Source organism: Carya illinoinensis, chromosome 15 (assembly GCF_018687715.1).
Source record: "Carya illinoinensis cultivar Pawnee chromosome 15, C.illinoinensisPawnee_v1, whole genome shotgun sequence".
Lineage (NCBI taxonomy): Eukaryota > Viridiplantae > Streptophyta > Magnoliopsida > Fagales > Juglandaceae > Carya > Carya illinoinensis.
This window is the reverse complement of record NC_056766.1, coordinates 7,542,536-7,570,009: the sequence shown is the minus strand read 5'-3', so window position 1 is coordinate 7,570,009 and position 27,474 is coordinate 7,542,536. Positions and strand designations below refer to the sequence as shown.

The 27,474-nt window shown below is 39.4% G+C and overlaps 1 protein-coding gene across 4 annotated transcripts; it reads left to right on the top strand.

Annotated features, from left to right (window-relative positions):
• On the top strand, positions 1 to 27,474 carry LOC122295865 (protein FAM91A1). Of its 4 annotated transcripts, XM_043105118.1 has the most exons (13): positions 1 to 323; positions 663 to 815; positions 4,535 to 4,652; positions 6,207 to 6,303; positions 18,187 to 18,293; positions 18,887 to 19,009; positions 19,173 to 19,326; positions 20,156 to 20,216; positions 20,317 to 20,696; positions 21,833 to 23,447; positions 25,279 to 25,638; positions 26,203 to 26,260; positions 27,226 to 27,474. In XM_043105118.1, exons 2-11 carry the CDS (start codon positions 688 to 690, stop codon positions 25,523 to 25,525), a joined length of 3,030 nt encoding a protein of 1,009 aa, XP_042961052.1. In that variant the 5' UTR covers positions 1 to 323; positions 663 to 687; the 3' UTR covers positions 25,526 to 25,638; positions 26,203 to 26,260; positions 27,226 to 27,474. The 4 variants fall into 4 exon arrangements, with proteins under 4 accessions (XP_042961052.1, XP_042961050.1, XP_042961051.1 ...); XM_043105116.1 differs by lacking the exon at positions 26,203 to 26,260; XM_043105117.1 differs by lacking the exon at positions 26,203 to 26,260 and having other exon boundaries at positions 1 to 387.

Here is a 27,474-nt window from a genome sequence, read left to right as displayed (position 1 = left end):
TCGGGCCATTCCGTTTACCGCAGACGGACACAATACGGGTCGAATCTACGGGCCGGAGAACATCTAACGGGTCATAAGACCGCAATTATGACGACGAGCCACGCTTCGTCGTGATAGATAAGAAGAAGCAGCAGCAGTTGAAATTCAGCGCTTCCAGTTTGGCAGTTTCATCTCTCTCTCTCTCTCTCTCTCTCTCTCTCACACACACACACACACAAACTCAGATCTCGTACAAAATTCCATAGCCAAAAAGACGCATAGAGGACGGAGCAGTTTTGCCCAGTTTAAACCCTAGTTTGATCCACCATTGCCATCACGAACAGGTGCAGTACTTCTACTTCTCCGTTCTTTCAGATAGAAAGTGGAACTCTTCACTCGCATTGCTAAGTATGATTCTTTGATCTGCATGTTTACAATGGCATATGCAGTTTTTGATGCATTCATGTTTGCGATCTAATTTCAGTTGTTGATGTACATCATCTTTGTTCTTATGGTCCTGTGCTATAAGACAGCAGTTCAATTGGTATTTCTGAGTTTGAGGCTCGTGACAGTCATTAAGTGTTAATTGTGCGGAATTTAGTTAAAGATTTGATTGAGCTCGTGCGGTTGTTTTCAAACGTTCCTATTTGGTGGTCGTTTACCGTGAGTGGTTTTCTTTGCAGGGAGTAGATTACTCGGTTTCATAAAATGCAGCACGCTCCGGCTACAATAGAGGAACAGTTGATATTGAAAGCGATCAAGGAAGAATGCCCGTGGGAGAGTCTCCCTAAACGGCTTCAAGCGACGCTCTCTTCTAAAGAAGAATGGCACAGAAGGTGAGTGTTTTTTTATTTTATTTTTGGTTATCATCTTGTTTGTTTAATAATTGTAATGCCTCACTTATTAACTTTTATGTTGAGTGGGAGAAGTACGATAGAGGTGAATAGCATGATAAGTTTGAGTTGAGTGTCAAGTTCATATTTTCTTGATCCGTAGAGGATGAAGTTTATATTGATTCTTTATGAGGTGGAATTTGGCTTTATAACGGCCTAAAGGAGTTTTAATTGTAAGTTGACTAATCTTTTTCGAGTATAAATCTGAATGTAACTTGAGTTTTCCTTGGGTCAGTATAAATGGTATTAGAGTTGTGTTAGTAACAGCACATGCCATTAGGCTCTTAGTGCGACATAGGCTTACGAGGAATTTGTGATGCATTACAAAGTTCCACTTGGGGTGGAAGAAGTATCATAGAACTGAATGGAGATGCATCAAGTGTCGAGTCACACATTGGTTCCTTACTAGGGGAAAGTAGGCTTGATAATGGCTCTATTAGGAGTTCCAATTGTAGCCTTGTTTCTTTTGAAGTATAAGCCTATAAATGGCTTGACCTTTTCTGTGGACCATTAAAAATGGGAGTAGAGCCTTGTCAACTCCCATGCTGGGCCCTTAGTAGGTGGAATTGGGTTTATAATGATCCCAAAGAGTTCCAATTGTATATTGATCAGTCATTTTGGAGTATAAGCCCAGATGTGACTTGAGCTTTTCTTGACTCGTTACAATAATAGCCGCCAAGGCCTTTATGCTAAACATGTTTATAAATACCTTCAGCTCTATAGAGGAGAAAATACTTAAAAATGGCATAACAGGATCAATGGTCTTTGGATCAAATTGCATTTCATCTCATAAAAAAGTTTCAATCACAAATAGGCGCATGCGTTAGTTTCAATTTATAAAAACAAATAAAGAAATGAAAAGAAAATAAAGAATTCTTGTGAGGTTTAGTTACTGAGAGCTTTTGTTGAAATTAAAGGGACATGCTGTAGGTAAATACTGAAGTTTGCAATTGGCAAGACTGGACGTATTCATGCTCTTGCAGGATATTGAAATTTCTCATCCTTAAATGAAAATGTGTATGTTGAATTATTGGAGGTAATGAGAGGCATTGAATGCTATGGAAGCCTAAGGGAAGTAAAAAGTTTACAGTTTGGTTGTATTATAAGGTGTTGACTGGTCAGCAAAGTCCTCCTTTTCCATGGAAGCGTATTTGGAGGTCTCATGTGCATTCTAAAGTTTTTTATTTTTAATAATATGGGAAGCGTATTTGGAGGTCTCATGTGCCTTTCAAAGCTTTTTTATTTTTTTATTTTTTTTTAATTTTTTTTTAATTTTTATAGACAACATTGCTTGGGAACATCTTGACGATGGATAATTTGAGGAAGCGTGGCCTTATTGTTATGGATAATTTGGGGTTCAATATTGTAACCCCTAAATTGGATTTTAGGGTTTCAATGTTGAAACCCCCAAATTTAATTTCGGGGTTTCAATCTGTTTTGAGGGTTTCAATTTTGAAACCCCTAATTTAATTTAGGGTTTCAATTAATCGAATCGACACCCTAAAATCATCTAAGGGTTCTATGTGAACCTCTAAACTAATTTAGGGTTTCAAATTGCAACACTAGATTTACAATAATTCTACAAAAATTCACCAAACAATAACATCATCACAATCACACAAATATCTCCACAGCCCACAAATCCCATCCTCCATTGTCCAATTTGAGACTAAAAATTAATGGGTCATCGGGATACTTAGAAGCTGAAGATGTAGGAGAGAGACATGAACTTGGTGAGGGCATCAGCGACAGTGGCGAGTGAGAGACTGAGAAAGAGAGAGAGAGAGAGTTGAAGGAGTTTTGAGAGAGGGGAGTCGAGAAGGGGGGATGACTTATAAAAAAAAGAGAAGGGGGTGGGGGGGGATGAATTTACACATTAAACAAAACAATCCCCAAAACAGCGTTGTTTTGTTTAATGTATAAGTTATATATATCATGCGGGTTGGGGGATATGCAGACCACGCCCGGTCCATCCCTTGCACCTGCAGGGGTGGCTGGATGTAGGCGGATTGCCTTGTCACCTGCATCCGGCAAATGGGGCCCACCGCCACACTACCCTCCTCTAATAGGTAGTTCTCTTTGCAATTTGATTATTCATAGAAGAGGATCTTCATAATCTGTTTGCAAAGCCAGAGTGGAATGAATGGTTGGTTGTTTGGTATGGTATCATTTACAGAAGTGAAGGTAAAAGTCGGAATCGGTATCATACTTGCTTCAAAGTTAGAAACGGGGTGAAGGTAAAATTTTGGCATGATTTATGGTGCAATGATCAGGCACTCATGGAAGTTTTTCCATAAGCCTATGGCTTAGCAAGAAGGAAAGAAGCATCAATAGCGGATTTCGTTATCACCTCAAATGGCCTTCCCCAATGGAATGTTACTTTCCTTAGAGATGCACAAGATTGGGAGATGGATGACTATTCAGCATTCTTTGACCTTGTGTACTCTACTCATGTGTCGGGGGAAGGTGAACACAAGATTTATTAGCGCCCTTCTAAGAAGGGAGTTTTTACGGCCCGCTCTTTCTACCAATCCTTGACCATGCACAACTCAGATTCGTTCCCATGGAAGAGCATCTGGAAGACAAAGGCACTTCTAAAGGCAGCTTTTTTTGTATGGACAACCTCTTTGGGGAAGATTCTTACTACCGATAATTTGAGGAAACGTGGCATTATATTTATGGACTGGTGCTATATGTGCAAGAAGAGTGGAGAGTCCACTGACCATCTATTACTATATTGTGAGATTGCCATGACCTTATGGAATGAAGTCTTTACTCGATTGGGGTTAGGTTGGGTGATGCCGGAAAGGGTATGTGACTTTTTAGCTTCTTGGAGAGGTATCCGAGCAACTCTCAAATTGCATCCATATGGAAGATGATACCTATATGTCTATGGTGGTGCATTTGGAGGGAGCGGAACACAAGAAGCTTTGAAGATCAAGAGAGATCGATGGAAGATCTTCGAATTTTGTTTTTCAATACTTTACTCCATTAGTCAATTGTAATTGATTTCCATAGCATGTCTTTTCATGATTTCCTTGTATCTCTAAACTAGCACGCCTAGGCGTTGCTCTTGTATATGTCTACTTGGGCATTTTGTCTCTCTTTTGATCAATAAAAATCTGTTTACCGATCAAAAAAAAAAAAAAAGAAACAGGGGACTCATACCTATCAAAAATAAATTATATACAAGAGACTCATCTGTTCAATTTGGAACTGATGCTTGCTGGGTATCCCTTATGAACCCGAGTGAATCAGTGCATGAGTGAGTAAGGCTTTGAAGGTGAATGGTTACTTCTACTTTTCCCCCCTAGAAAATTTAAATCTATTCTCAGGTGGAGATATCAATACACTGGCTGTAAAGGCCACTGAAAATAATATGGTCTTAATTTTATTCAATGTTTCAGGTGTTTTCCTCTCACTTTAATAACTTATTCATGCATATCTTGGACTGTTTAGTTTTTATGAGCTCTACTTGTGGAATGAACTTTATACTTCTGTTACTTTGATCATCTCTGAGCCATTTATGCCCATCTTTTTGACCTGCCTGACTGATTTATTTTTATTTTTGTTTTTATCTTTTATTTTTGTGTTGGGGGGTAGATGTTGAATGAGTTCTTTCATTTTCTTTTAATTTTATCCTTTTCATCCCATGAGTGCAGGATAATTGAACACAGCATAAAGAAAAGACTCCAATGGAACACTTGTTTTGCTCGCAAAGTGTGTAAAGAAAGTGAATATTACGAGGATATGATGCGTTACCTGCGAAAGAATCTAGCGGTGTGTCCAATATGAAAATTTGTTTGAAAGTTCTTTTATTGAACTTTTACTTTAGTGAATGCTATTGTTTTTCAATGAAAACATATATATAATATATAGTGTTGAAGATATGGAGCTCTCTATGGCTGAACTGAAACGTTTCTTTTACTGTACTTTGCTTTCCTGGGCTTCGGCCATTATTTGTATTACAGATGATTTCCATACTTTGCTTGTAACCCTCACTAGTTCTTAGTTGTAACCTGGCATGATCTTTGTATACCTCTAGTGTACTCAGGCTATGCCTTTTTATGAATAAAATTTACTTTTACCTATCAAAAAAAAAATAATATATAGTGTTGGAAGATAGGAAGCACACATATTTTGAAAGGCTGAAGCATCTGTGTCTTATAAAAATCAAACATAGATATGGTTTGGACATAACCAAATCCATGTCCGATGAGTGTAGATTAATTAAAAAATTAAATCTTAAAGTCAAATACTTTGGAACACAGCAAGATACTTTTGCTATATGACTGGGACACTCATCGGACATGGACATAACCAAATCCATGTCCAATGAGTGTAGATTAATTAAAAAATTAAATCTTAAAGTCAAATACTTTGGAACACAGCAAGATACTTTTGCTATATGACTGGGACACAACTCAGATATGGCTAGGACATGGCAGGGGTTGAAATATTTATTCCCTAATAAAGAAAAAGGGGGGGGGGGGGTTCTAAATGCTATCTTAAAATATTTGAATAAAATGACTTAAAAAAAAATCTTTGAATAAAATGTTAGAAATAGGATATTAAACATTTGAAAGGCGGAATTATATCCTATACAAAAGGATAGACTTGATGATAAATTTATTGGTGTTAGCTAACACCAATAAATCTTTTTCCTATCAAAAAATTTATTGCTGTTAGCTTAAAGATATTTGTGGATAGTGTGTTTTGTGGATATTTATGAACGGTAAAACATGGATGACAGTTATTTTGTACTTCAATATGTCCTTTTTTCCGCTATGTCTAATGTGTTGCACATGGAACGAAAGAAACGGGCGCTGCTTTGAGGATAGGGAATGCTCTCTGGGTGGATTTAGGGAATTTTTCTTTCATACTTTTTTACTATGGGCCTCCTCTATTGTATTGAATGGAATGAGCTTTAATGACTTTTATGCTACTTTCCGTAGCACGTAGCTTGTAATTAGGCTCTTTCTTGTATACTTCCTGTATATTCGGGTTTTGCCTTTTTACTTGGATCAATAAAATCTCTTTTACCTATAAAAAAAAATGTCTTTTTTTTTTTTTTTTTTTCCTTTGTGGCTATTTACTATTCCTTGAATATTGGCTTGTTAATTATCTACCATTTGTTGACTGAACATGTTCCAATCGTGTCATACCTTAATTTTACAAAAGTTTCTGTATTGCGCATCTGTAGGGTATGGTATCTTTGTCTCGTTTATCTCTTGAAAAAATGGGTATCTCAGATGGTCTTATTGTCATCTTCAGGATTTATGCAGCATACATGTTGATGGTATTATAAAAAACATTTGATTTTCTTACTTGCAGCTATATCCCTATCACCTTGCGGAGTATGTTTGCCGTGTAATGAGGATATCACCCTTCAGATATTACTGTGACATGTTATTTGAGGTTATGAAAAATGGTAACTTTTAACAAATCTGATATGAGTTTTCTTAAATTCGCAGCTATCGTTTTGTTTATACTGTTAGTTGCTTACAAGTAGATATCATGTCACGTGCATAATCTTTTCAGCCTCACTTGTTACAACATCTTGTATACTGACAAATGCTTTAATGTTGGGCTTATTTGGGGGTGGGTGTGATGAGGAAAGGAATATTTCCTGCTTGACATTCTTTTAATCTGTAGTTGAAAGAGCACTTGTTATCGAATCAAAACTCTTGCAGTCGTGAGAGAAAGGGATTTGATACGTATCATAGAGAGTGGCAGGAGGTTTAAATAGGAGCTTGTACTTGGTCTGGGCACCGCACAATGGTTTGGAAGAATTCTGGAGGAGTGGGCGAAAGGGGAAAGGAAGGATTTGTTTTCGTCAAAAAGAGAGGGCTACCGGTGTGTTACAGTCCAGCGATGCTCAAATAATCGTGGCATATTCTTGGAAGTGGTAGTGTATGGTGATGGGGGTGGTCGAAAATGTATTCTCATACCTGAAGAGGAAGGGGGAAGGGGGTGGAGAAGAATGAAAGAGGTGCTGATGGAGGTTATCCAGTCGGATGATAACCAAGTGGGGAGCGCTGGCATTGAGCAGAGGAAGCCACGGAAAGTAACAGAGGGGGGTTGGAAAACGTACAAGGAAGCGCTAACTCCGGCAGGAGGTGGAGAAGGGGCTGGTAGAGGGTACACTGACAATGAAGCGCATTGAGCCCCTCACGACATCTCGTAGGAGAGAGAATATGGCAGAGACGTGTATTGCATGTTGAGGGAGGTGCAGGAGCAGTTGGTGAATTTGCAGAGGGAGATGGTGAAGGTTGCGAGATGTGTTGGGGCTTATAAGGAAAGTGACCAAACGGTACGTTCTAGGGGAGGATACGGTAAGTTTAAGGGGCCTTCAAAGGCTTCAAACAGCGGGCTGGGCCATTAGGCCCGTGGGGCCTCAAACGGCTTTAATAAATTACAATACGGGCTGGGCCCTAGTAAGCCCAGTCATCAGGTGACCCGGAAAGAATGGAGGGCTTGGTCAGGCACTGAACCGAGGCCCTCGCAAATGCAGGCACTACCGCGACGCCACCTAAGGGTGGTGGACACGCCGGAATCTTCATCGGGCCGGCATTAGAAGAAGTTGATAAAGGTGGTGGTTGCGTCGGAGTTTGGTTTGGTGGCGCAGGAGAGGCCGACAGAGTTGGTAGAGATCCTTCCGCTACCACCGTGCGTCAATCCTCCTCCAGGGAATGGACAGAAATCGCCGACGGTGTGTAGGGGGGTGATAATGGACCGGCGACGCTCTCTGAGATGCACAGTGAGGTTACGTTGGTGGGAAGTAGCGGGGATGACACGGTGACGTTCTTGTCAAAATGGCTTGAATACCTCATTGTGAGGATTTCTTCTCATTATAAAGGCACCAAAGTGCAATATACACGGCTAGAATTAAGCCTAGATTACAGTAAATGAAATCTGTCTATGTATGGAAACTAGCCTTCTGTACAGATTCTACGTAAATAAATATATACAAGTGTCTAAATCTAAATAAGGGAATATAGAGCATATCACGCTAACATCCCCCCTCAAATTGATGCTGGGCGGTCAAGAAGCATCAATTTGCTGACAAGAAACTGATGACGCTGTCGTGTCATAGCCTTTGTAAACACATCGGCGATCTGGAGATTAGTAGAAACATGAGGAAGTGTAATTATACGAGAGTCCAAGATTTCCCGAATGAAATGACAATCCACCTCAATATGTTTGGTACGTTCATGAAACACAGGATTGGCAGCAATCTGAATGGCACTGGTATTGTCAGCATGGAGAGGGGTAGGAGAGGACTGAACACAACCAATTTCAGCAAGAAGACCCCGAAGCCAGAGAATCTCAGAACAAGCAGCAGACATTGCACGGTATTCAGACTCGGTAGAAGATTTGGAGACACGATCCTGTTTCTTACTCTTCCAAGAGAGTAAGGAGTCACCAAGAAACATGCACCAACCTGTAACAGATCGGCGCGTATCAGGACAACCTGCCCAATCAGCATCACTGTAAGCCACAAGACGAAGAGGAGTGCCAGTAGGAAAGAACAGGCCACGACTAGGGGAACCTCGAAGATATCGAATAATACGACGAACAGCAGCCAAGTGGAGATGGCGTGGAGCCTGCATGAACTGACTCACTTGCTGAACAGCAAAGGAAATATCAGGGCGAGTAATAGTCAAATAATTCAGACTCCCCACTAACTGTCGATATAGGGTGGGGTCAGAGAGTAGATCACCCTCTTCCCGACGATACTTCGTGTTTACTTCCAGAGGAGTATCCACAGAAGAAGTATCTTGAAGACCAGCCAAAGTAATCAGATCTTGAGTGTATTTATGCTGATTCAAAAAAATGCCAGAAGGATCAGTATGGACTTCCAATCCCAAGAAGTAAGTAAGAGGACCAAGATCCTTCATATGAAAGGATGCTTGGAGATGATGCTGCAATCGGGTGATCAGAGCAGAGTCTGTCCCAGTAATAACAATATCATCAACATAAACCAGAAGAAGAACAATGCCAAGAGATGTCTTGCAGAAAAATAAAGAAGAATCATAGGCACTCTGCTTAAAAGAAAACTGAAGCAAAGTGGAGCGAAATTTGTCAAACCACGCTCGGGGAGCCTGCTTCAGCCCATACAATGATCTTTTCAATTTACAGACATCCGAGGAGGAAGAGGAGGACAAACCAGCAGGAAGGGTCATGTAGATGTCTTCTTTGAGATCACCGTGAAGAAAAGCATTTTTGACATCCATCTGATGAAGAGGCCAGCCTTGAGAGGCAGCAACCGAGAGAATGGTCCGAACTGTAGTCATCTTAGCAACCGGAGCAAAAGTCTCCTCATAGTCCACCCCATATTCTTGCCGATTACCAAGTGCAACCAACCGGGCCTTATACCGATCCAGAGTCCCATCAGAACGCAGCTTGATGGAATAAACCCATTTACAACCAATGGCTTTCACCTGAGCAGGACAAGGAACAACATCCCATGTATGATTAGCCTGAAGAGCCTGGAGTTCCTCAGCCATCGCCGTCCGCCAACAATCATGTTTCGCTGCCTCAGAGTAACCTGACGGGATGGGAATGGAGGACAAGGTAGCATGAAGAGAGGTATGAGAGAAACCATACCGGTCGGGTGGGCGAGATACTCTGGTCGAACGGCGAGGAACTATGGTAGGAGGCAGATCACCCGTAGAGGATGCATGCTGAACAGGCTCAGATGGCGGACCAGGCTCAGGAAGGGGCAAAGGAGGACGTCGTCTTTCATATACAAGTCCAGATTTGAAACGATCAGGAACAGAAACCGGATCATCAAAATTAGGCAAAGCATGTATCTCAGGTAAAGACTCAACAGAAGAAGGAAAGAAGGACTGATTCTCAAAGAACACAACATGACGAGAAATACGAAATCTGTTAGAGCATGAATCAAAGCAAACATAGCCTTTGTGAGAAGCACTATAACCCATAAAAGCGCATCGAACAGATTGAGCAGATAACTTATGTCGTTCATGAGAAGGCAAATGAACAAAGCAGACACAACCAAAAGTATGCATATCAAGATAGGTAGGATGTCGATGATACAAACGAAAATAGGGACTTTCAAAATTCAAAACACTGGATGGTAATCTATTAATTAAATAAACTGCCGTAGATAAGGCTTCGACCCAGAATTGAGGGGGAACAGAGGATTGAAGTAGTAACGTACGAACGACATCCAACAAATGTCTATTTTTCCGTTTAGCAACACCATTTTGTTGAGGTGTATACGGACAAGAACGTTGAGAAACAATGCCTTTGTGATTAAGAAAATCATGAAACTCACGAGACATGTACTCACCACCCGAATCAGACCGCAAAATTTTAATGCCAGAAGAAAACTGAGTTTCAACATAAGCAGTAAATTGTTGAAAGACAGAGAAGACCTCAGATTTTGAGCGAAGAAAATAAATCCAAGTATACTTTGTATAATCATCAATGAACGTAACAAAGTATTTATAATTTGCATGAGAGATAACGGGAGAAATGCCCCACACATCACTATGAATCAAATCAAAACAACGTTCAGCAGGAGTACTATGAGAAGGAAAAGCAAGAGACTTACTTTTGCCTAATTTACAAGTGGAACAATCAAAAGAGAGAGAAGAAAATTGATCTTTATTGCCCAACAAACCAGAGTTTATGATATGAGATAAAATAACGGAATTAGGATGACCTAACCGTTTGTGCCATACTTCACACTTATTGTTCACAGTGTTACAAGCAAATGAAAGGACATCAGGAATGGAAAAATGTAAAGGAAATAAACGTCCAACTTTAGGCCCCCTCGCGAGTATCTTGCCCGACACCTGATCCTGCACAAGACAACCATCACGAGAAAAACGAACATCACAGTTGTTATCAACTAGTTGACCCACTGAAATAAGACTAGTAGAAAGCTGAGGAGATACAAAAACATCTCGAACAGTGGAATCCATATCCCCAATAGCATGAATAGGTAACTGACTACCGTTAGCAATCTGAATGTGTGTCGATCCAGTATAAGGCCGAATATTGCTAAGTGTATCAGAAGAACTAGTCATGTGATTAGATGCACCCGAATCAACAAGCCATGAGGAAGAAAGGGAACCGTTACCTTGCAGCCCTAAGGCTGAAAAAGCTGAAAGAATCATTTGCTGAACTTTCTCAGTGGTAAGAGTAGATGAGTCATTAATAGGAGTAGAAGAAGCGGAACCCATCGTAGCCTGATAAGCATGAGCCTGGCGATTTTGGGGACGTGTAGGACAATCTTTGATAATATGTCCAGGCTTCTTACAGTAGTTGCAAGATTTTCGTGCACAATTATTAGCAATATGTCCGTATTCTTTGCAACTGAAACATTGAACAGTCCGCATGTCTCGTCCCTTGCCTTTTCCGTGAGCAGCATAAGCAACAGCAGTGGGTATCATTGTGTCGTGCTGATAAGTAGCCTGGGTGGCAAGGCGCTGCTCCTCACGAAGTAATTCCCCAAAACAAATATCCAAAGACGGCACAGGAGCACGATTCATCAAATTAGAGCGAGTGACCTCAAATTCAGGACGTAACTTCATTAAAAATTGATCGCGCTTGCTTTGCTCATGAATTTCCTGCACAACAGAGAGAGACTCTTCTGGTACCGTGGCATAAATTATGTCAGTAAATTCTCCCCAAAGATTATTAAATCCAGAAAAATAATCCTGAATGGAGAGATTGCCCTGAGTGTAACTGGCAATTTCATACTCTAACTGAGACCGTCGAGCCGTATGGTCCTGATTATACACCTTTTTCAAATATTCCCACATAGATTTAGCAGTTTTATAAGGCCTCAAATTGAGAACAATGAGAGGATCAACCGATGCTAAAATCCATGTCATCACCCTAGCATCTTTGATCTGCCACTGAGCTAATTTAGGAAGCTCAGTAGGAGCCGGATTACTCCCATCAATATGATCCCATAACTCCTTTCCCATAACAAATAAACGGAATTGAAATTCCCATGCAGAATAATTTTTACCCGTGAATTTTACGGTAAAAGACTCGGAAGACATGAGGCCCGTAAAAATAAGCAACACCGAATTAAAAAAATAATACCTGACAAACCAAAAACTGCCGACAATCCAAAGGGAATAAAGAGGCTGCCGAAAGCTGCTGCCGAGACCAAAAAAAATTACAGTGCTGCTGCCGATACCCAACCCACGAAGCCGAAATGGAAAGAGGCGGCAGAAAATCACAAACCAGAGTCACGCAAACGCAAACCAGAGTCACGCAAACACAAACCAGAAAAACACAAGCCGAAATAGAAGTCTGGAACGAGAGTCACGCAAAAGAGTGCTGAAAGCCACGAAGCCGAAATGGAAAACCCGTAACCCACAACCAGACTGCACCGAAAATCACACAGAGAGGACCGAAACACCAGAACACACGAAACCCACAGCCAAAAAACCACCCAGAGAGGACCGAAAGACAGCACAGATGCTGCCGAGAACACCAAAAACAATTGCCCGAAGGAAAAAAAATGTAAGACTAGTAACCTGCTCTTGATACCATGTCAAAATGGCTTGAATACCTCATTGTGAGGATTTCTTCTCATTATAAAGGCACCAAAGTGCAATATACACGGCTAGAATTAAGCCTAGATTACAGTAAATGAAATCTGTCTATGTATGGAAACTAGCCTTCTGTACAGATTCTACGTAAATAAATATATACAAGTGTCTAAATCTAAATAAGGGAATATAGAGCATATCACGCTAACAGTTCTTTGAGATGCACAAAGTGGGTGAGTTGGTGAGTATCAGCGAGGAGAACCTTGTTTTGGGTGTAGATGAAGCTGTCAGTGATGATCTCTTTCTCTCAGATGAGGAGAACCAGATAGGGGAAGTGGGCTTCATACTCGGAGATGAGAACTTAGAGGAACAAATGGAATTCAGAATGCAGAACCCGATACCTTTGAACCGTTTGTTTCTAGATCAGTCAAATGCCTCAGATTGGGTGTTCAACACAGTGAAGGATATACAGGAAATTGTGGGCTTGAAATGTGAAGGATATGAGGAACAATTCATGGCCTTACTCATTGCCATTGAAGCGGGTCACCAACAACACAGGAAATCAGACTCAAAGAAACAGCGGGAACTCAAAAGGTTAACCTAGTCCATGAACTCTGAAAGTAGTACTAGCAGGGATAGATTAAAGGGGAAGGGCGTGACCTATCCCAAATGAATCCAAAAATTGTCTCGTGGAATGTCCATGGATTAAATGAGGCCAATAAGCGTCTTCAAATAAGAAACTTGCTGCAAGAATGGAAGGCAGACATTGTGTGTTTACAAGAGATGGGACTACTATGGAGTGGGGTTGTGGAAACATATTAGAAGAGGGTGGGGTGTTTTCTCTTGGCACTTGAGATTCTGTCTTGGAGACGGGACTAGAATCAAATTCTGGCAAGATTCTTGGAGTGGTCCTGATGCACTAAAGGAACTATTTCCTGAACTCTTCAGGGTTGCAGTTGCTAAGAATGCTTCAGTGGCAGATGTCATGGTGATAACAGGGGGACACATTCAATGGAACATCACTTTTAGTCGGGCGGCAAATGATTGGGAAATGGACAGCTATGCAACCTTTTTTAGTATGTTGTACTCTTTCAAATCGAATAACCAGCATACCGACTTATTGTGGTGGATACCTACAGGTAAAGGAGTATTCTCGGTTCGCTTGTACTATAAATCCCTTTCACATGAGCTCCTTGTTCAGTTCTCTTGGAAAAGGATTTGGAGACACGAGGCGCCCCTCAAAGCAGCTTTTTTTGTGTGGACCGTTTCCCTTGGTAAGATCCTCACAACGGACAATTTGAGGAAATGGAGGGTGATTATCGTAGATTGGTGTTGTATGTGTAGGAATGGGGGTGAATCGGTGGACTATCTTCTACTGCATTGTGACGTGGCTAGATGGTTATGGAACGAGATATTTAGTAGACTGGATTTGGGATGGGTTATGCCCGAGATAGTAGTGGCAGTTTTGGCTAGCTGGACAGATTTACGAGACAATCAATGGATCAAGGCTGTATGGAAGATGATTCCTATATGCATCATGTGGTGCGTGTGGCAGGAGCGCAATGATCGAACCTTTCGAGGACAAAGAGAGATCGAGGGAGGAACTAATAGCTTTCTTTTTTAGAACTCTTTGTACTTGGGCCACAGCTGTTATTTTTAATGGACAAGATTTTCATGACAGCCTTTTATCTATAATCCCTATGTAGCTAGGGCATACTTTTGTACTTCATAAGGCTTTTGCCTATTCTTTCATTAATACATTTTGATTACTTACCAAAAAAAAAAAAGTTATGTGCCTTCTTAGGATGACTTTATGTTTGATTGAGTCCAGCTGGTTTTTATTGCCTTTTTACTTCACCCTTGATCTGTCCCTATACCATTAATCTTGACATTTCATGACTGGAACCAAAATTTTCCTTTTTTTTTTTGGAAAAATAAATGTGCAATGCAATGTGCAACTCAGGCCCATGGGATGTGTGCAAGTGAAAGGACCCAATTAGAGGGAAGGAAAACTAAAGACATAAAATCTAGATACATAAAAGGGCCAGATCTATGAGCCACCATCCAAGCCAGAAAAATTTTTAGCACTATGGACTTGCATTTTTAGCTCATTGGCTGTTTTTTTTTTTTTTTTAATAAGTAATAAAAGATTTTATTCCCAAGAAATAGGCATAAGCCCAAGTACACAGGATGTATACAAAGGAAATACCTACTACTTTAAAAAAATGAAAGGAAAACTAAAACAGATTCTGGAAATTATCTTCCATTACAAAAGTTTTAGCCCACAAAGTCAAAGTTCTGAAGAAAAAATCCCTAAGTTCTCCCAATGAATGTTCTTTGTTTTCGAAGTATCTCTCATTCCTTTCAAGCCATAGGCACCACATGAGACAAGAAGGAATCATCTTCCAAACATGAACAACATTCTTGCTACCCTTCAATCCCTTCCATCCTACCAATAAATCCACCACTTCCTTGGGCATTACCCAAAGTAAACCAGTCCAATTCAAAACCTCATTCCACGAGAATCTGGCCACTTCACAATGAAGAAAGAGGTGATTACCTGATTCCTCATCCTTCTTGCACATGAAACACCAATCAGCAATGTACATACCTCTCATTCTAAGATTTTCAGTTGTCAACATTTTGCCAAGGATGCCACCCAACAGAAACAAGCAACCTTGGAAGGAACTTTCACTTTCCATATGTGTTTCCAGGGAAATTCACAACTCCTGTGACTGGTTAATATTCAGTAAAAAGAGGAGACTGAGAACTTAGAATTTTCTGCAGGAATCCACTGCATACTGTCCTCCATACCTAGCATCAACTTTGAACTGTGAAGTCTTTCCTGAAAAGCCTTAACATCATACACTTCCCAGTCATTAACATCCCTGATAAAGATAACATTCCACTGAATATTATTGTCAATACAACATAAAGACTTTCCTACAGCTGCATTTTGATCCCCTGCAATTCTGAAAAGAGAGGGAAAGTCTAGCTTAAGTGAAGAATCCCCACACCACGCCAAGCCAGAAAAGTATCCTCGTCCCATCTCCCACCTTCAATCTAATATGATTTGAAAATACCCCCCATTCTTTTTTTAATGAACTTCCGTGAACTCTCCCCATACGCACCACTAGTATCTTTAGAACACCAACCTCCTCACAAACTACCATATTTTACATCAATAACATTTTTCCAAAGGGCATTACTTTCCAAGTGGTATCTCCAAAGCCATTTCCCAAGTAATGCTCTATCAAATTTTTTTATCCCCAACGCACCACAATCAATAGGTTGACAAACCTTCTTCCAACTAACCAAATGGAACTTTTTTTCAACTCCTTTATCACCCCATAAAAAATTCTGAAATAAACTCTCAAATCTTCTTTCAACCCTTGCCGGCAACGGAAAAAGAGATAAGAAATAAGTGGGAAGGTTAGACAAAGTACTTTTTATTAGAGTTAATTTTCCCCCTTAGACAAGTAGATCATTTTTCAACCAGCTATCTCCTTTCCATTTTCTCAATCATCCCATCCCAAGTATTAACAGATTTAAAAGAAGCCTCCAAAGGAAGCCCAAGGTACCTCATAGGGAGTGAAGAAATTCTGCACCCCAGAATATTTGCCAAGTCTGAAATATTCTTAACAGAACCCATAGGAACAACTTCAGATTTCGATAAATTAACTCTTAAACCCAAAACAGCTTCAAAACACTGCAAAAATGCTCTTAAAGCACGTAGATTGTCAAAACTGGGCTCACTAAAAATCAAAGTATCATCAGCAAACAATAAGTGTGAGACCTTTAAACTACTACGAACCTCATTACCCACCACAAAGCTGGACAGAAAATTAGCATGCACGGCCTTCTCAATCATTCTACTCAAGGGATCCATAATCATAACAACAAGAAAGGGGGAGATGGGATCACCTTGCCTCAAACCACATGAGCTACTAAAGAAACCAACCGGTTCTCCTTTCACCAAAATAGAAAATTTTGAAGTCGACACACAAAGCTTCATCCACAAACACCATATATTACCAAAACCATATCCTTTTTGTTTTTGTTTTTTTATTGGCACTGGGTGTCTAGGAATAACCGCCTGACTAATCTTGGGGGTGCATAGGCTCTCGGCAAGGAGTTTCCTGCAAGTGCACATCGGGTTATTCAAGTAGAAAATCCCCCAGTCTGATGGCCCCTAGAGATTGTTTGCACCTAAGAGGATTTGAACCTTACACCTAGGGGGAGCATACCCCCAAGCCCAAGGCCTCTGCTACTTGAGCCAACCCCAGAGTGTTAACAAAACCATATCTCCTCAGCAAATAATCTAGGAAATCCCAGTTCTGACTTTCAAGCATTGTGTTCTTGCCAAGCGCCATATTATTAGATAAGACAACCATCCACCAAACTTCCATGGTTCATTGACCAACATTCTAACTTCTCTAACAAGCCAACTATCCTTGCGGGTATCATTCGCTCAACACCAAAACTGAGGCCTATACTATTCTAGCCACTTTGCAATGCAGGAAAAGGTGATCCATTGTTTCTCTGCTCTTCTTGCACACATAACTCCAATCCATAGCTAAGATTCCTCTCCACTCATTCATAGTTAGAATCTTATTTAAGGCAGGTGCCCACACAACAATTCTATGAAGATGGAGCTTTGTTTTGCTAAATGCCCGTCCAAGTAAAAGAAGGATAGCTGGTTGCAATGCCTAGATAAAGATTCTGACCTTAAACTTCCTTTTTTTGGATGGAACCCACGGGATCTTATCTTCATCCCCATCCTAAAATAGTATAAAAGGTCAAAGAATGAAGACAACAACTCCGCTTCTTAGTTTTGTGCTAATTGAATAAAAGTGCTATTTCATTGTCTAGTGCTGTTTGATAGCTGCCAAGAATCCACTGTTGAGGCTTCCTAACTGTGAGAAATTATGAACTGTTCTAGGATTGATTGCTACACCGCATGTCATGCCAAAAGATTATCTTAGCCCTATTACCTACCTACAATCTGGTAAAGCTAGTGAAGATCCCTGGCCCGTTATGTTTTTCCACACTCCAACTCCATAAGATTCACTTACTTCATTAGAGCACTACCCTCCCAACATATTGCCATACTTCACATTCGCTACAGAATGCCTTAAAGCTTCCCTTTCCATGGCAAAGCTCCATAGCCATTGCCCCATCAGAGTGTGGTTGAACACCATAAATTTTTTTAACTCCAATCCCTCACGAGTATACTAAAGTACAAATCTTGGGTTAGCTGACTTGATGAAGCTTGAACTTATCTGCAATTCCGCTATGCAAGAAATCCCTCGGAAGCTTCTCAATGCTATTCGCCTCATCTGCGGGTTTAAGGAATGGTGACAAATTATAAGTGGACAAATTAGATAAGGTGCTTTTAATCAAAGTTAGCCTACCTCCTTTTGACCTGTAGAGTCACTTCCACCCAGCCAATCAATATTTCTTCTTCTCAACGATATCATCCCAAATTGTTTTGGCCTTAAATGCCACTCCCAAAGGAAGTTTCAAGTATTTCGTTGGTAAACTTGAAAGAATGTCATTCCAAGCTTTTCTTTGTAAAACTAACTTCATCTCTTCATTATTTGTTTGGCTATTCTAGGTTGCATACTTATCATGGTTAAGTGTGCAATGTAGGTTTGTGTGGATTTATGCATCATTTGCCTCACATGTGCTCATGCTTGTTTCCCCATTTCTTGCTTAGCAGTTTTAAAAAAGGTTGATGGTCATTCTCAAGCATTTCATACCCTTTGCAGAACAACCTTATGACAGCATCCCCAACTTCAGTGCTGCAGATGCGTTGCGGCTTACGGGCATAGGAAGAAATGAGTTCATTGATATCATGAACAAGTGCAGATCTAAGGTGGTGGACTGGTTTCCTTTGTATGTTTACAGATATTACGCATGCAGGCATCATTAATTTGTATATTAAGGCTGCACTAACTTGAAAATTTTCTACTAACGTTGTATAGATGTTCTTAGGACTTGACTTGCACTGTAGTGTTTTAACAGAGAAATTAAAGGTACTTAAATACTAGAAGGAACCTCCTTATAGCTATTGTGAACTTCATTTCTTTTTGAGGGGAATAGCAACAATAGGCAATACTTAGCTTTGACTATATTTTTCATATTTGCTTCCTCTAACGTAGGAATCTCTTGGCATCTCCTTCCAATTTCATTCTTCATGATTCTCCCATCTTTAAATTGATCGAACTCTTATCATGTAATGCAAATCATTTATTTATTTGTGCATGATCAGTGCTATCTGTTATGAGTTACTTCTAGTAATGAAAGCTTTATATTATGTGGTTAACTTTAGCGAGCTTCTTATTGTCTAACTATTTTCAGTGTCATGGATTTTGCTGTGTAAGCTGATACTGCTGTAATAATTCCTTTGCTTGCAGATGAAGGGTACATATTACTTAACTAATTGTTTCCTTTTTTGGAGCTATCCAGAAAATTATGTGGAAGCTGAATAAGTCAATTGCAAAAGAACTGCTACCTACACAACCTGTAGATTTTGCAATTGAACCATGGTGGGGAGTTTGTCTTGTGAACTTTACTCTAGAAGAATTTAAGGTGAGTTTCTTAATAATCCTTTCTTCTTTTTCACTGCTTTGACTTCTGAGGATTTCTATCTAAATCAAAACCTTGGATTTCATGGGGAGTGAGTCACACAAATCTCTACTTATGTGCTTTATGTCAAGCCCTTGGTAAAATATCAATTTCCCGCTTTTTATAGAAACTCTCAGAAGAAGAAATGGCAACAATTGATAAAGTCTGTAAGGAGGAGGGAAATTCATATATTTTGTTTGATCCTGACGTTGTAAAGGGTCTCTACAGACGGGGTTTGGTCTACTTTGATGTCCCTGTTTATTCTGATGATCGTTTTAAGGGTAAGTTCCATCCTTTTATTGTTTATCTAATTGTTGAAGGCATTAATTTCTTTAACAGTTTTTATGGAAGCTCCATATGATAAGCAATTACCTGAAACATACACCAACGTTAAAAATCATTGGCATATAGTTTTTTATTTTTTCTTCTCATTCTCTCATTCTTTTTTTTCTTTTATCCTTTCATCCTTTTGTCTATGTTGTAATAAAATGATGCATGTTGTCATCTATGGACATGCTATCCTTTCCCTTGGGAAGATCAAGTTAAAAAAATAATAGTTTTTTTTTTATAGGTAAACGGTATTCATATATTATGAAATTATGTGTTGTCTTTTGTCGCTGAAGTTCTTTTTCATTGAAGTAATGCTTAATTTCCATGAGGAGCATGGTTGTGTGGTCTTATATTGAAGCTGGCTGTAAGTCTTTTGGGAAAAATTGTGTAATTTGACATTCATCTTTTTTAGCCAATCAAAATCTACACCTGGAACTGCTATAGAGGATGCATTTGCTTTGACTCATGGAAATTTTTCTTCTTTTACTGCTATTGCTACCACTGTCAAATACTGTAAAATATATCTAGATAGCAATACTCTTTTGTACTTTGGCTGTAAGCTGAGACAGTGTGGAAAGGGAGCAGAAGTTTCTTCGTCATAAAATTATGTAAAATCTGTGTTAAATGGAGTGGTGAAGTTATAAGGGATGTTTTTGAAGGGTTCATCATCTTTATTTGAACTCGAAAGCAGAAAAAGGTGTGTGCGTGTTTTTTTTTTTTTTTTTTTGTGGGGTGGGGGGGTTGGTTTGAGTTCACATTGTTAATGTTCAGGCTTTTCAGTTTCCAGGCTTGAAGGGTTTGTTTCCAACAGGGAGCAGTCATATGAAGATCCTATTGAGGAGTAAGGCCTTTATTTTAATCTGTAGATATCTTCATTGTCGTTTGGCAGTTTTCTGCAATCAGTTGAATTAAGATACTAACACTTCTAGTATATTGTTCAGGTTACTGTATGCAGTTTTTGTTGTTTCAAGTGAGAATGCAACTGTAGCTGAATTGGCAGCAACATTGCAGGCAGACCTTTTGCAGCTGCAGGCTGCTGCATCTTTTGCATGTCGATTGGGATGGGCAGTAAAATTAATTGATCCAGGATCTATTCTTCAAGATACAGGCATACCGGGTTCTCCTAGAACCAGTCTTAGTGATGATGATGCTTCTCATGCTAGTCTAGGCTCAGCAAGCATATTCATTGATGGTGATGCTGCTCAACAAGGAGATGTTTTGGGGACAGAAAACAATGGGACGAGTTCTGCCCATGTTCGTGTTGCTTTTGTTGTTGATGCTAATATAACATCCTACCTTATGATGGGGTCTGTTTCACCAGGTTTGTTCACTCTTCTTCTGGTCATAACATGTTTCTTCATATCAATTTCGAGCCCATTTGTCTTATAATCCTGAGTGTGCCCTTTATGGTGTTTGTACCATGAATGTTACGTGCTATCTGTGTTAAAACAAAAATAAGGTTGACACACTAACCCTGTTGTCAGAATGAGAACCCCCAGTAGCAATGATCTAGGAGGGACTGGATATGGCATGGGTATTTTAGCATCTTCAGTAGGTGCAGAAGGTCAGGCTGAAGCAAGCTTTAATACTTCTGATCTGTTCCATAGTGCAACTTAAATGTCTTTCACTTCTTTTTTTTTTTTTTTTTTTGATAAATAAACAAATATATTGATCAATGGCAAAGCCAGAATTACAATACTAACGCCCTAACTAGGTAGGCACGTTAGAGATAAATGTCTTTCACTTCTGATACGTTACATAGTGCAACTTTAATGTCTTTCATCAATGAATCCATCCCAAATGGACCTACTCTATACCTGTCCTTATTCATCTTTATGGGAGGCAAGGGCAAACTCGCATGTCAGGAGGTTGAAGCATAGCCATTCTCTGACTCTTTTTTGTTTCGTATGCCTTTTGATGTTGGATTGTACTTGTGTGAAGAGGGAACCATCCTTCTATAGAACTCAACTATGATCCTGCTAAACGCTAGAGAGAACTTTCCGAGACTCAACTACTTGATAGTGCAACAAAAAGACCCTTACCAGTTGTTAAGAGGTGAAAATTGCAGCAAGAGTGGAGGTGAAACTCTAGTGTGATACCAGTTCAGTCACAAGAAGTTAAAAACAAGATATAATGGATTATTAAATTAAAATTTTTCTATAATAGAAATGAGTATCTATTCCACCCAGTCTAAATCTCATGACAACAAGATTTTGGCTTACTCGCCTGGTAGAGTGAAAAACTATACAGGTTGAGTTACTTACCCTGCCCGATTAGTTTATAGGCTTAGCACTCTCAGTTATTCAAATTCCGTTGGAAGACATCACTATAAAGAGTAGCAGAGTTAACAGAGAGAAACAAGTTGACGTAACTCATGGAAATTTTATTTGACATGTAGAATTTAAACAAATTCTATAACCTTAATAAGATCTCCTACTTATTATTTGCTTTGTTCAGGGTTAAAGTCTCATGCTGTAACACTATATGAAGCTGGGAAGTTGGGTCATGCTAGCATCGCTGATCTTTGCAAAGATCTGGGTACACTAGAGGGAACCAAATTTGAGGGAGAATTGCAGGAATTTGCCAATCATGCATTTAGCCTCCGTTGTGTTTTGGAATGTCTGCAATCTGGTGGAGTTGCTACTGATGTCAAAGCAGAAGAAGTTTGTGATAAGATGGATATGGTGGCTTCAGCCAATGATGAGGCCACTTTGATAGCTAATATCACTTTGACGGACATAGCAGGAAACTCTGGTACAAATGAACCTGAGCAGGATGAAGATGATTTGGCTAGGGTGGGGGTGCCCCATGAGGGTTCTGTTTTGAGTGAACCTGCTACGGGAAGTACTGGTGATGAAATGTTTTCTGCTACTTTATCAGAAGACACCAAGTGCTCAAGCGAGGTACCTAAATCAGATCCAACTTTCCAGAATGATGAGAAAATGATTCTGGTTGAAGGGCCAGATGCTGGAAGAGATCCATTGAGAAGGAGAAAGAAATATCGTGTGGATATTCTTCGCTGTGAAAGCTTGGCTTCTCTTGCTCCAGCAACTTTAGACCGGTTGTTTCATCGCGACTATGACATTGTTGTGTCCATGGTTCCTCTTCCTCCTTCATCAAATCTTCCTGGCCCAACGGGTCCCGTACATTTTGGTGCTCCCTCGTATTCATCTATGACACCGTGGATGAAACTAGTACTATATTTAACTGTGGCAAGTGGGCCTCTATCAGTTGTCCTCATGAAAGGACAATGTCTACGCTTACTTCCTGCGCCATTGGCTGGTTGTGAGAAAGCCCTTATATGGTCTTGGGATGGTTCTACAATTGGAGGGCTGGGAGGGAAATTTGAAGGAAATTTAGTCAAGGGAAGTATACTTTTACATTGTTTAAATTCACTTCTTAAATACTCAGCTGTGCTAGTGCAGCCCCTCAGTAGGTATGATCTTGATAAATCTGGAAGAATCATAACTATGGACGTTCCGTTGCCCCTAAAGAATGCTGATGGTTCAATTGCTCATATAGGGAAGGAATTGGGACTGTGCGAAGATGAAAGTTTGAAACTTAACTCTCTGTTAACTGATCTGGCAAACAAGATAGATTTATGGACAGTTGGTTACATTCGCCTTTTAAAAATTTTTAATGAAGGAAATTCAAACCACTTTTCTCCTGATTGTGGAAAGTATGAATGGGTTCCTTTGAGTGTGGAATTTGGGATGCCACTTTTTAGTCCAAAATTGTGTAACAGTATATGTAAAAGGGTGGTATCATCACAATTACTTCAATCAGACTCACTTAGTGAGCATCATGATGCAATGCAAAGTTTGCGAAAAAAGTTACGTGATGTTTGTGTGGAGTACCAAGCAACAGGTCCTGCTGCAAAACTTCTTTACCAGAAAGAACAAACAAAGGACTCATCTCGGCAACTCATGAACTATGCTAGTGGAAGATGGAATCCCCTTGTTGACCCTTCTTCTCCCATTTCGGGAGCCTTGAGTGAGCATCATAGACTAAAACTTGCTAATCGGCAGCGTTGCCGAACTGAAGTTTTGAGCTTTGATGGCAGCATTCTTAGGTATGTATAAATCAGTTCCTCGCAATTTTTACATGCAGCTTATTTGCCTCTTATGATATGTTGTATTTCATTGGTCTCCATGCTGGATTTTCTCTTAATTTTTTACCAATGATACTTCTTTAAGCTGAGGGAGATTGTTTTTTGGAAAACATTTGTATGGGAAAGTTTCTTCTTTCTTGTATTTGCTAATGATTTTGAAAGATTAACTAGGAATCAGGATACTTAAGGTGTATCTTGTGGTGCCTGGAGCTGGTGATACTGAGTGCAGTTATGGCAGTTAGGGCATTTAGGGGTGTAAATAAACAAGACAATTAAACAAGCTGCTAGAGATCAACTAGGCCAAACTTGAGTTCAGCTTGATTCGTTTATTAAATGAGCTGTTTGCAAACATAAAATTATGATTGATTAAAAACAATGCAACTTGTATAAAACTCAGCTTGACTCGTATAAGCTCATATAAATTAGAATTACTTCGTATTTACTATTTTTTATAGTATTATCTTTATTTTTATAATGGGAATATCTTAATTATATAAAGGGAGAAGAAATCATGTCCCTAATACTATTCATGTTGCTTGAATTTTTATGAATATAATAATTGATAGGAGTATATATAAATTATTTAAAGATATTAACGAAAGGTTAAAGTTTGTTTGTCAAAATTTGTAGATAAAGTTATAAGATCCAATATTAATGATCTGTTTTGTCAAAATGAAGGAGCTCGTAAACTTGCTCGAATAATAAATAAGTTGTGCATGAACTTAAAATATAACTCGGGGATATGCCTGCATTCGACTTAATAGACATGTAATGCTTGATCTATTTGATTGAAGATCAATATTTTTTTTTGGTAAGTAATAATGTTTATTGAATAGAATGAAACTAGGGAATGCCCAAGTACACAAGAAGTATACAAAGTGAGACACCTAATTACATTCTAGTAAACTGGAAAGGAGATAAAAACTTATGAACATTCCCACCCTTCAATACAATAGCATAAAACCATTGGAGAAGAGAGAATACAAAAAAATTCCAGATTTCCTCCACTACACGCTCGTTGTTGTTAAAGCACCTATCATTCCTTTCCAACCATAGACACCACATTAAGCACAAAGGTATCATCCGCCACACTGCTGCCAGTTGAGCGCTATTGTGAGGCCTATTCCAGCATGCTAGTAGATTCACCACACTCTTAGGCATAACCCAACTCAACCCGGCTCTACTAAGGATACCAGCCCATAACTCCCCAGCCACCTCACAATGTAAAAGCAAATGAAGATCAATATTTAGAGAGTTGGGTATTTATTTATGTGAAAATGTGATTTGATTGGGATAAAGTTTCCATTTTTGTTTAATATATTTTAGTTTAAATATAATCTTCTGCGGTTAAAACCTGAGAGAGAGTTCTTTAGGGAAAATATGTGTCAGATCTAGAGTATCAACTAGTATGCGGTTAGGAGCCTGATCAAGCTTGGTGGTTACTACTGTGGATTTGTTGTTTATTTTGCATGGTTTTCCGGCTTGACACAGTATTGGTTTGGAATGATAAATGGAGGTCAATAATTGGATCTGAAAATAACCTGTGAACTGTACATAATGTCGCATAAGGTGGTCTCAAGCTGCAAAACAACTTTCTGATGAAGCATTATGAGTCTAAATGTGGTGAGGAAGAACAAAATCATTTGTATGAACACACTTTCTAGACAGGGTCATGAAGCATCTTTTTTTTTTTAAATGTTTTAATAGAAAAGGGAGTGATTTGTTGGTTCTCTTTGCTGCTGTTCTGATTTGGTTGTGAATCACCTGGATTTATTGGAAAATTACTTTGCAGATCATATGCACTAAATCCTGTCTATGAGGCTGCTACAAGACCCATAGAAGAAGGTCCCCCTGTGAGTTCAGTAAAGGTTGAAACAGATGAAGCTGATAGCAGAGACGTAATCCTTCCCGGTGTTAATCTTCTTTTTGACGGTTCTGAGTTGCACCCTTTTGATATAGGTGCCTGTCTGCAGGCTCGTCAACCAGTCGCCCTAATAGCAGAGGCTTCAGTGGCCTCTGCATCTGCTGCAATTAAATAGGGATTTAAGCCAAATCTTGCTCTGGTTGCTTGGAAGAATTTGTTCCAATGCTAAGCAATTTCCAATTAGCTTGTCCTACATGTCATAATGTGCAAGCTTCCGCGAAGGTCAAGGTAAAGATCAAGACTACTTTAGCTATGTTATCTACAGTTCAATATCACTCCTTTGCTAATATGTATCATTAGTTCTTTTAAGTGCCGATCCTCCATAAACTGTGACATAGCCGCCAGCCTGCCACACAAGTTACCACTTCAACGGCCACAAATGTGCTAATCTTTCAATTGATTGTGACATAGGACAGATAACAACCAACCTGTCAACATGTGCTTGTAGTGGGCTTTAGGATGGGAAAATTGTGGGGTTATTTGAAGAGGAAGACGTTTGTGTTCAGAAGGTAGGATTTAATAACCAGAAGACTTGGAAAAATTTAGGCCTTGTTTGAATTCAAAAACACTCAACTCTTCTTATCTCATTTCATCTCATCTAATCAAACAATTTATTATACCAACATTCCTTCACAGAAATTGGCTTTTGCTCCTCAATATTAAAGTTCTCAGGACATTTGCTAGTTCTATGGGGAAAATCCTATTTTCACCTACAAACTACCGCCCCATTTTCATTTTTTACATCCTTCAACACAGTTTCAATTTGCATTCTAACTACCTATGTTAATGCAGGCTCAAACAGAAGAAAGAGTCATCCCCGGCCCACGAGGATGAATCGGGCGTCGATACGGTGCTCTTGTCATTCATCCATGAAATAAATAATAGACAAAGCGTATAGATTATAAATACAAAGACACATAGAGATTTATGTGGTTCAACATAAATGTTTATGTTCACTGGGTCGTTCGGGGGCGAAATCCACTATAATAGGCAATTTGTTAATCTCTCATGGCCTCACGTATCTCTCAATACAATGGAAAAATTTAGGGGGGAGGTTGAAGATGATGCCTCCCATGGGAGAAGATCATTTGGAGTCACTGTGCGTGGTGGAGGCCATGCGTAGAGAAGTCGTAGAGAGCTTGTCTAGATTTGTAGAGATCTCCTCTTTTTATAGAGGTCTATTTCCTTCTTTGGAGTGATTGAGTTTTACTTGACTTATGAAGCTCTTTCTTTTTAGGAGTCCAAGTCAACTTGCCTTATCTTTGGGCCAGATTCTTAGCTGTTGATTTTATCCCCAGCAACCTATATTTTTCATCTACACTCGGTTTAGATCTAACCATTTAGATGAACGAAATTTGGTCATGGAAACAATTTTAATGGAAGGTGCAAAGTCAAATCCATTGGTAGTTTAATAACAATTCATATTGAAACTTCTGTTGTTTAGAGTACGAAGTGAAAACTGGGTGATATTTTATACTTGGAAAGTGTAATTACCCCTTCTCATGTGATGGAAACTTGTGTTGCACATCAGAATGATCTTTATACATTTTGGAAAATACTAGGAGTTTATATGTCAATTCGTTCAACTTTTTTTATGGTGCCCACTGGACTTTGTTTTACTTTTGTGTTCTAAAGAATGCTGAATGGAACGTTTTTTCCCCCTCCCGTGACCTACAACTGCATTCTCCAGGATTTTACCCGTTATATTGATTCTACCATTCCATTTTCTTCAAACTTCTGAGTTAGATTTTCTTCCGTCTTTGTGTATTGACTTATTTATTATATTTTTAACAGTTTAGTTATGCATTAATGCAGGTGGTGTTTCTATACAACACTTCGTCAAATTGCGGCTTACCAAGTTGTGACTTATGGTAACTAGAGGATATGTTTGGTTTGTCAATAAATATTTCCGACATCAGACATTGTACCGTTGTATTTCTGATGACATGGAGCTCTCCACAAAATTATCTTAACATCATTGGCTTATGGTAATGGACGGGAATGCGACGCATTCATTTTTAGCCCAATGTTCAATAATGAAAACTTTCTGCCTCAAGTTGCATA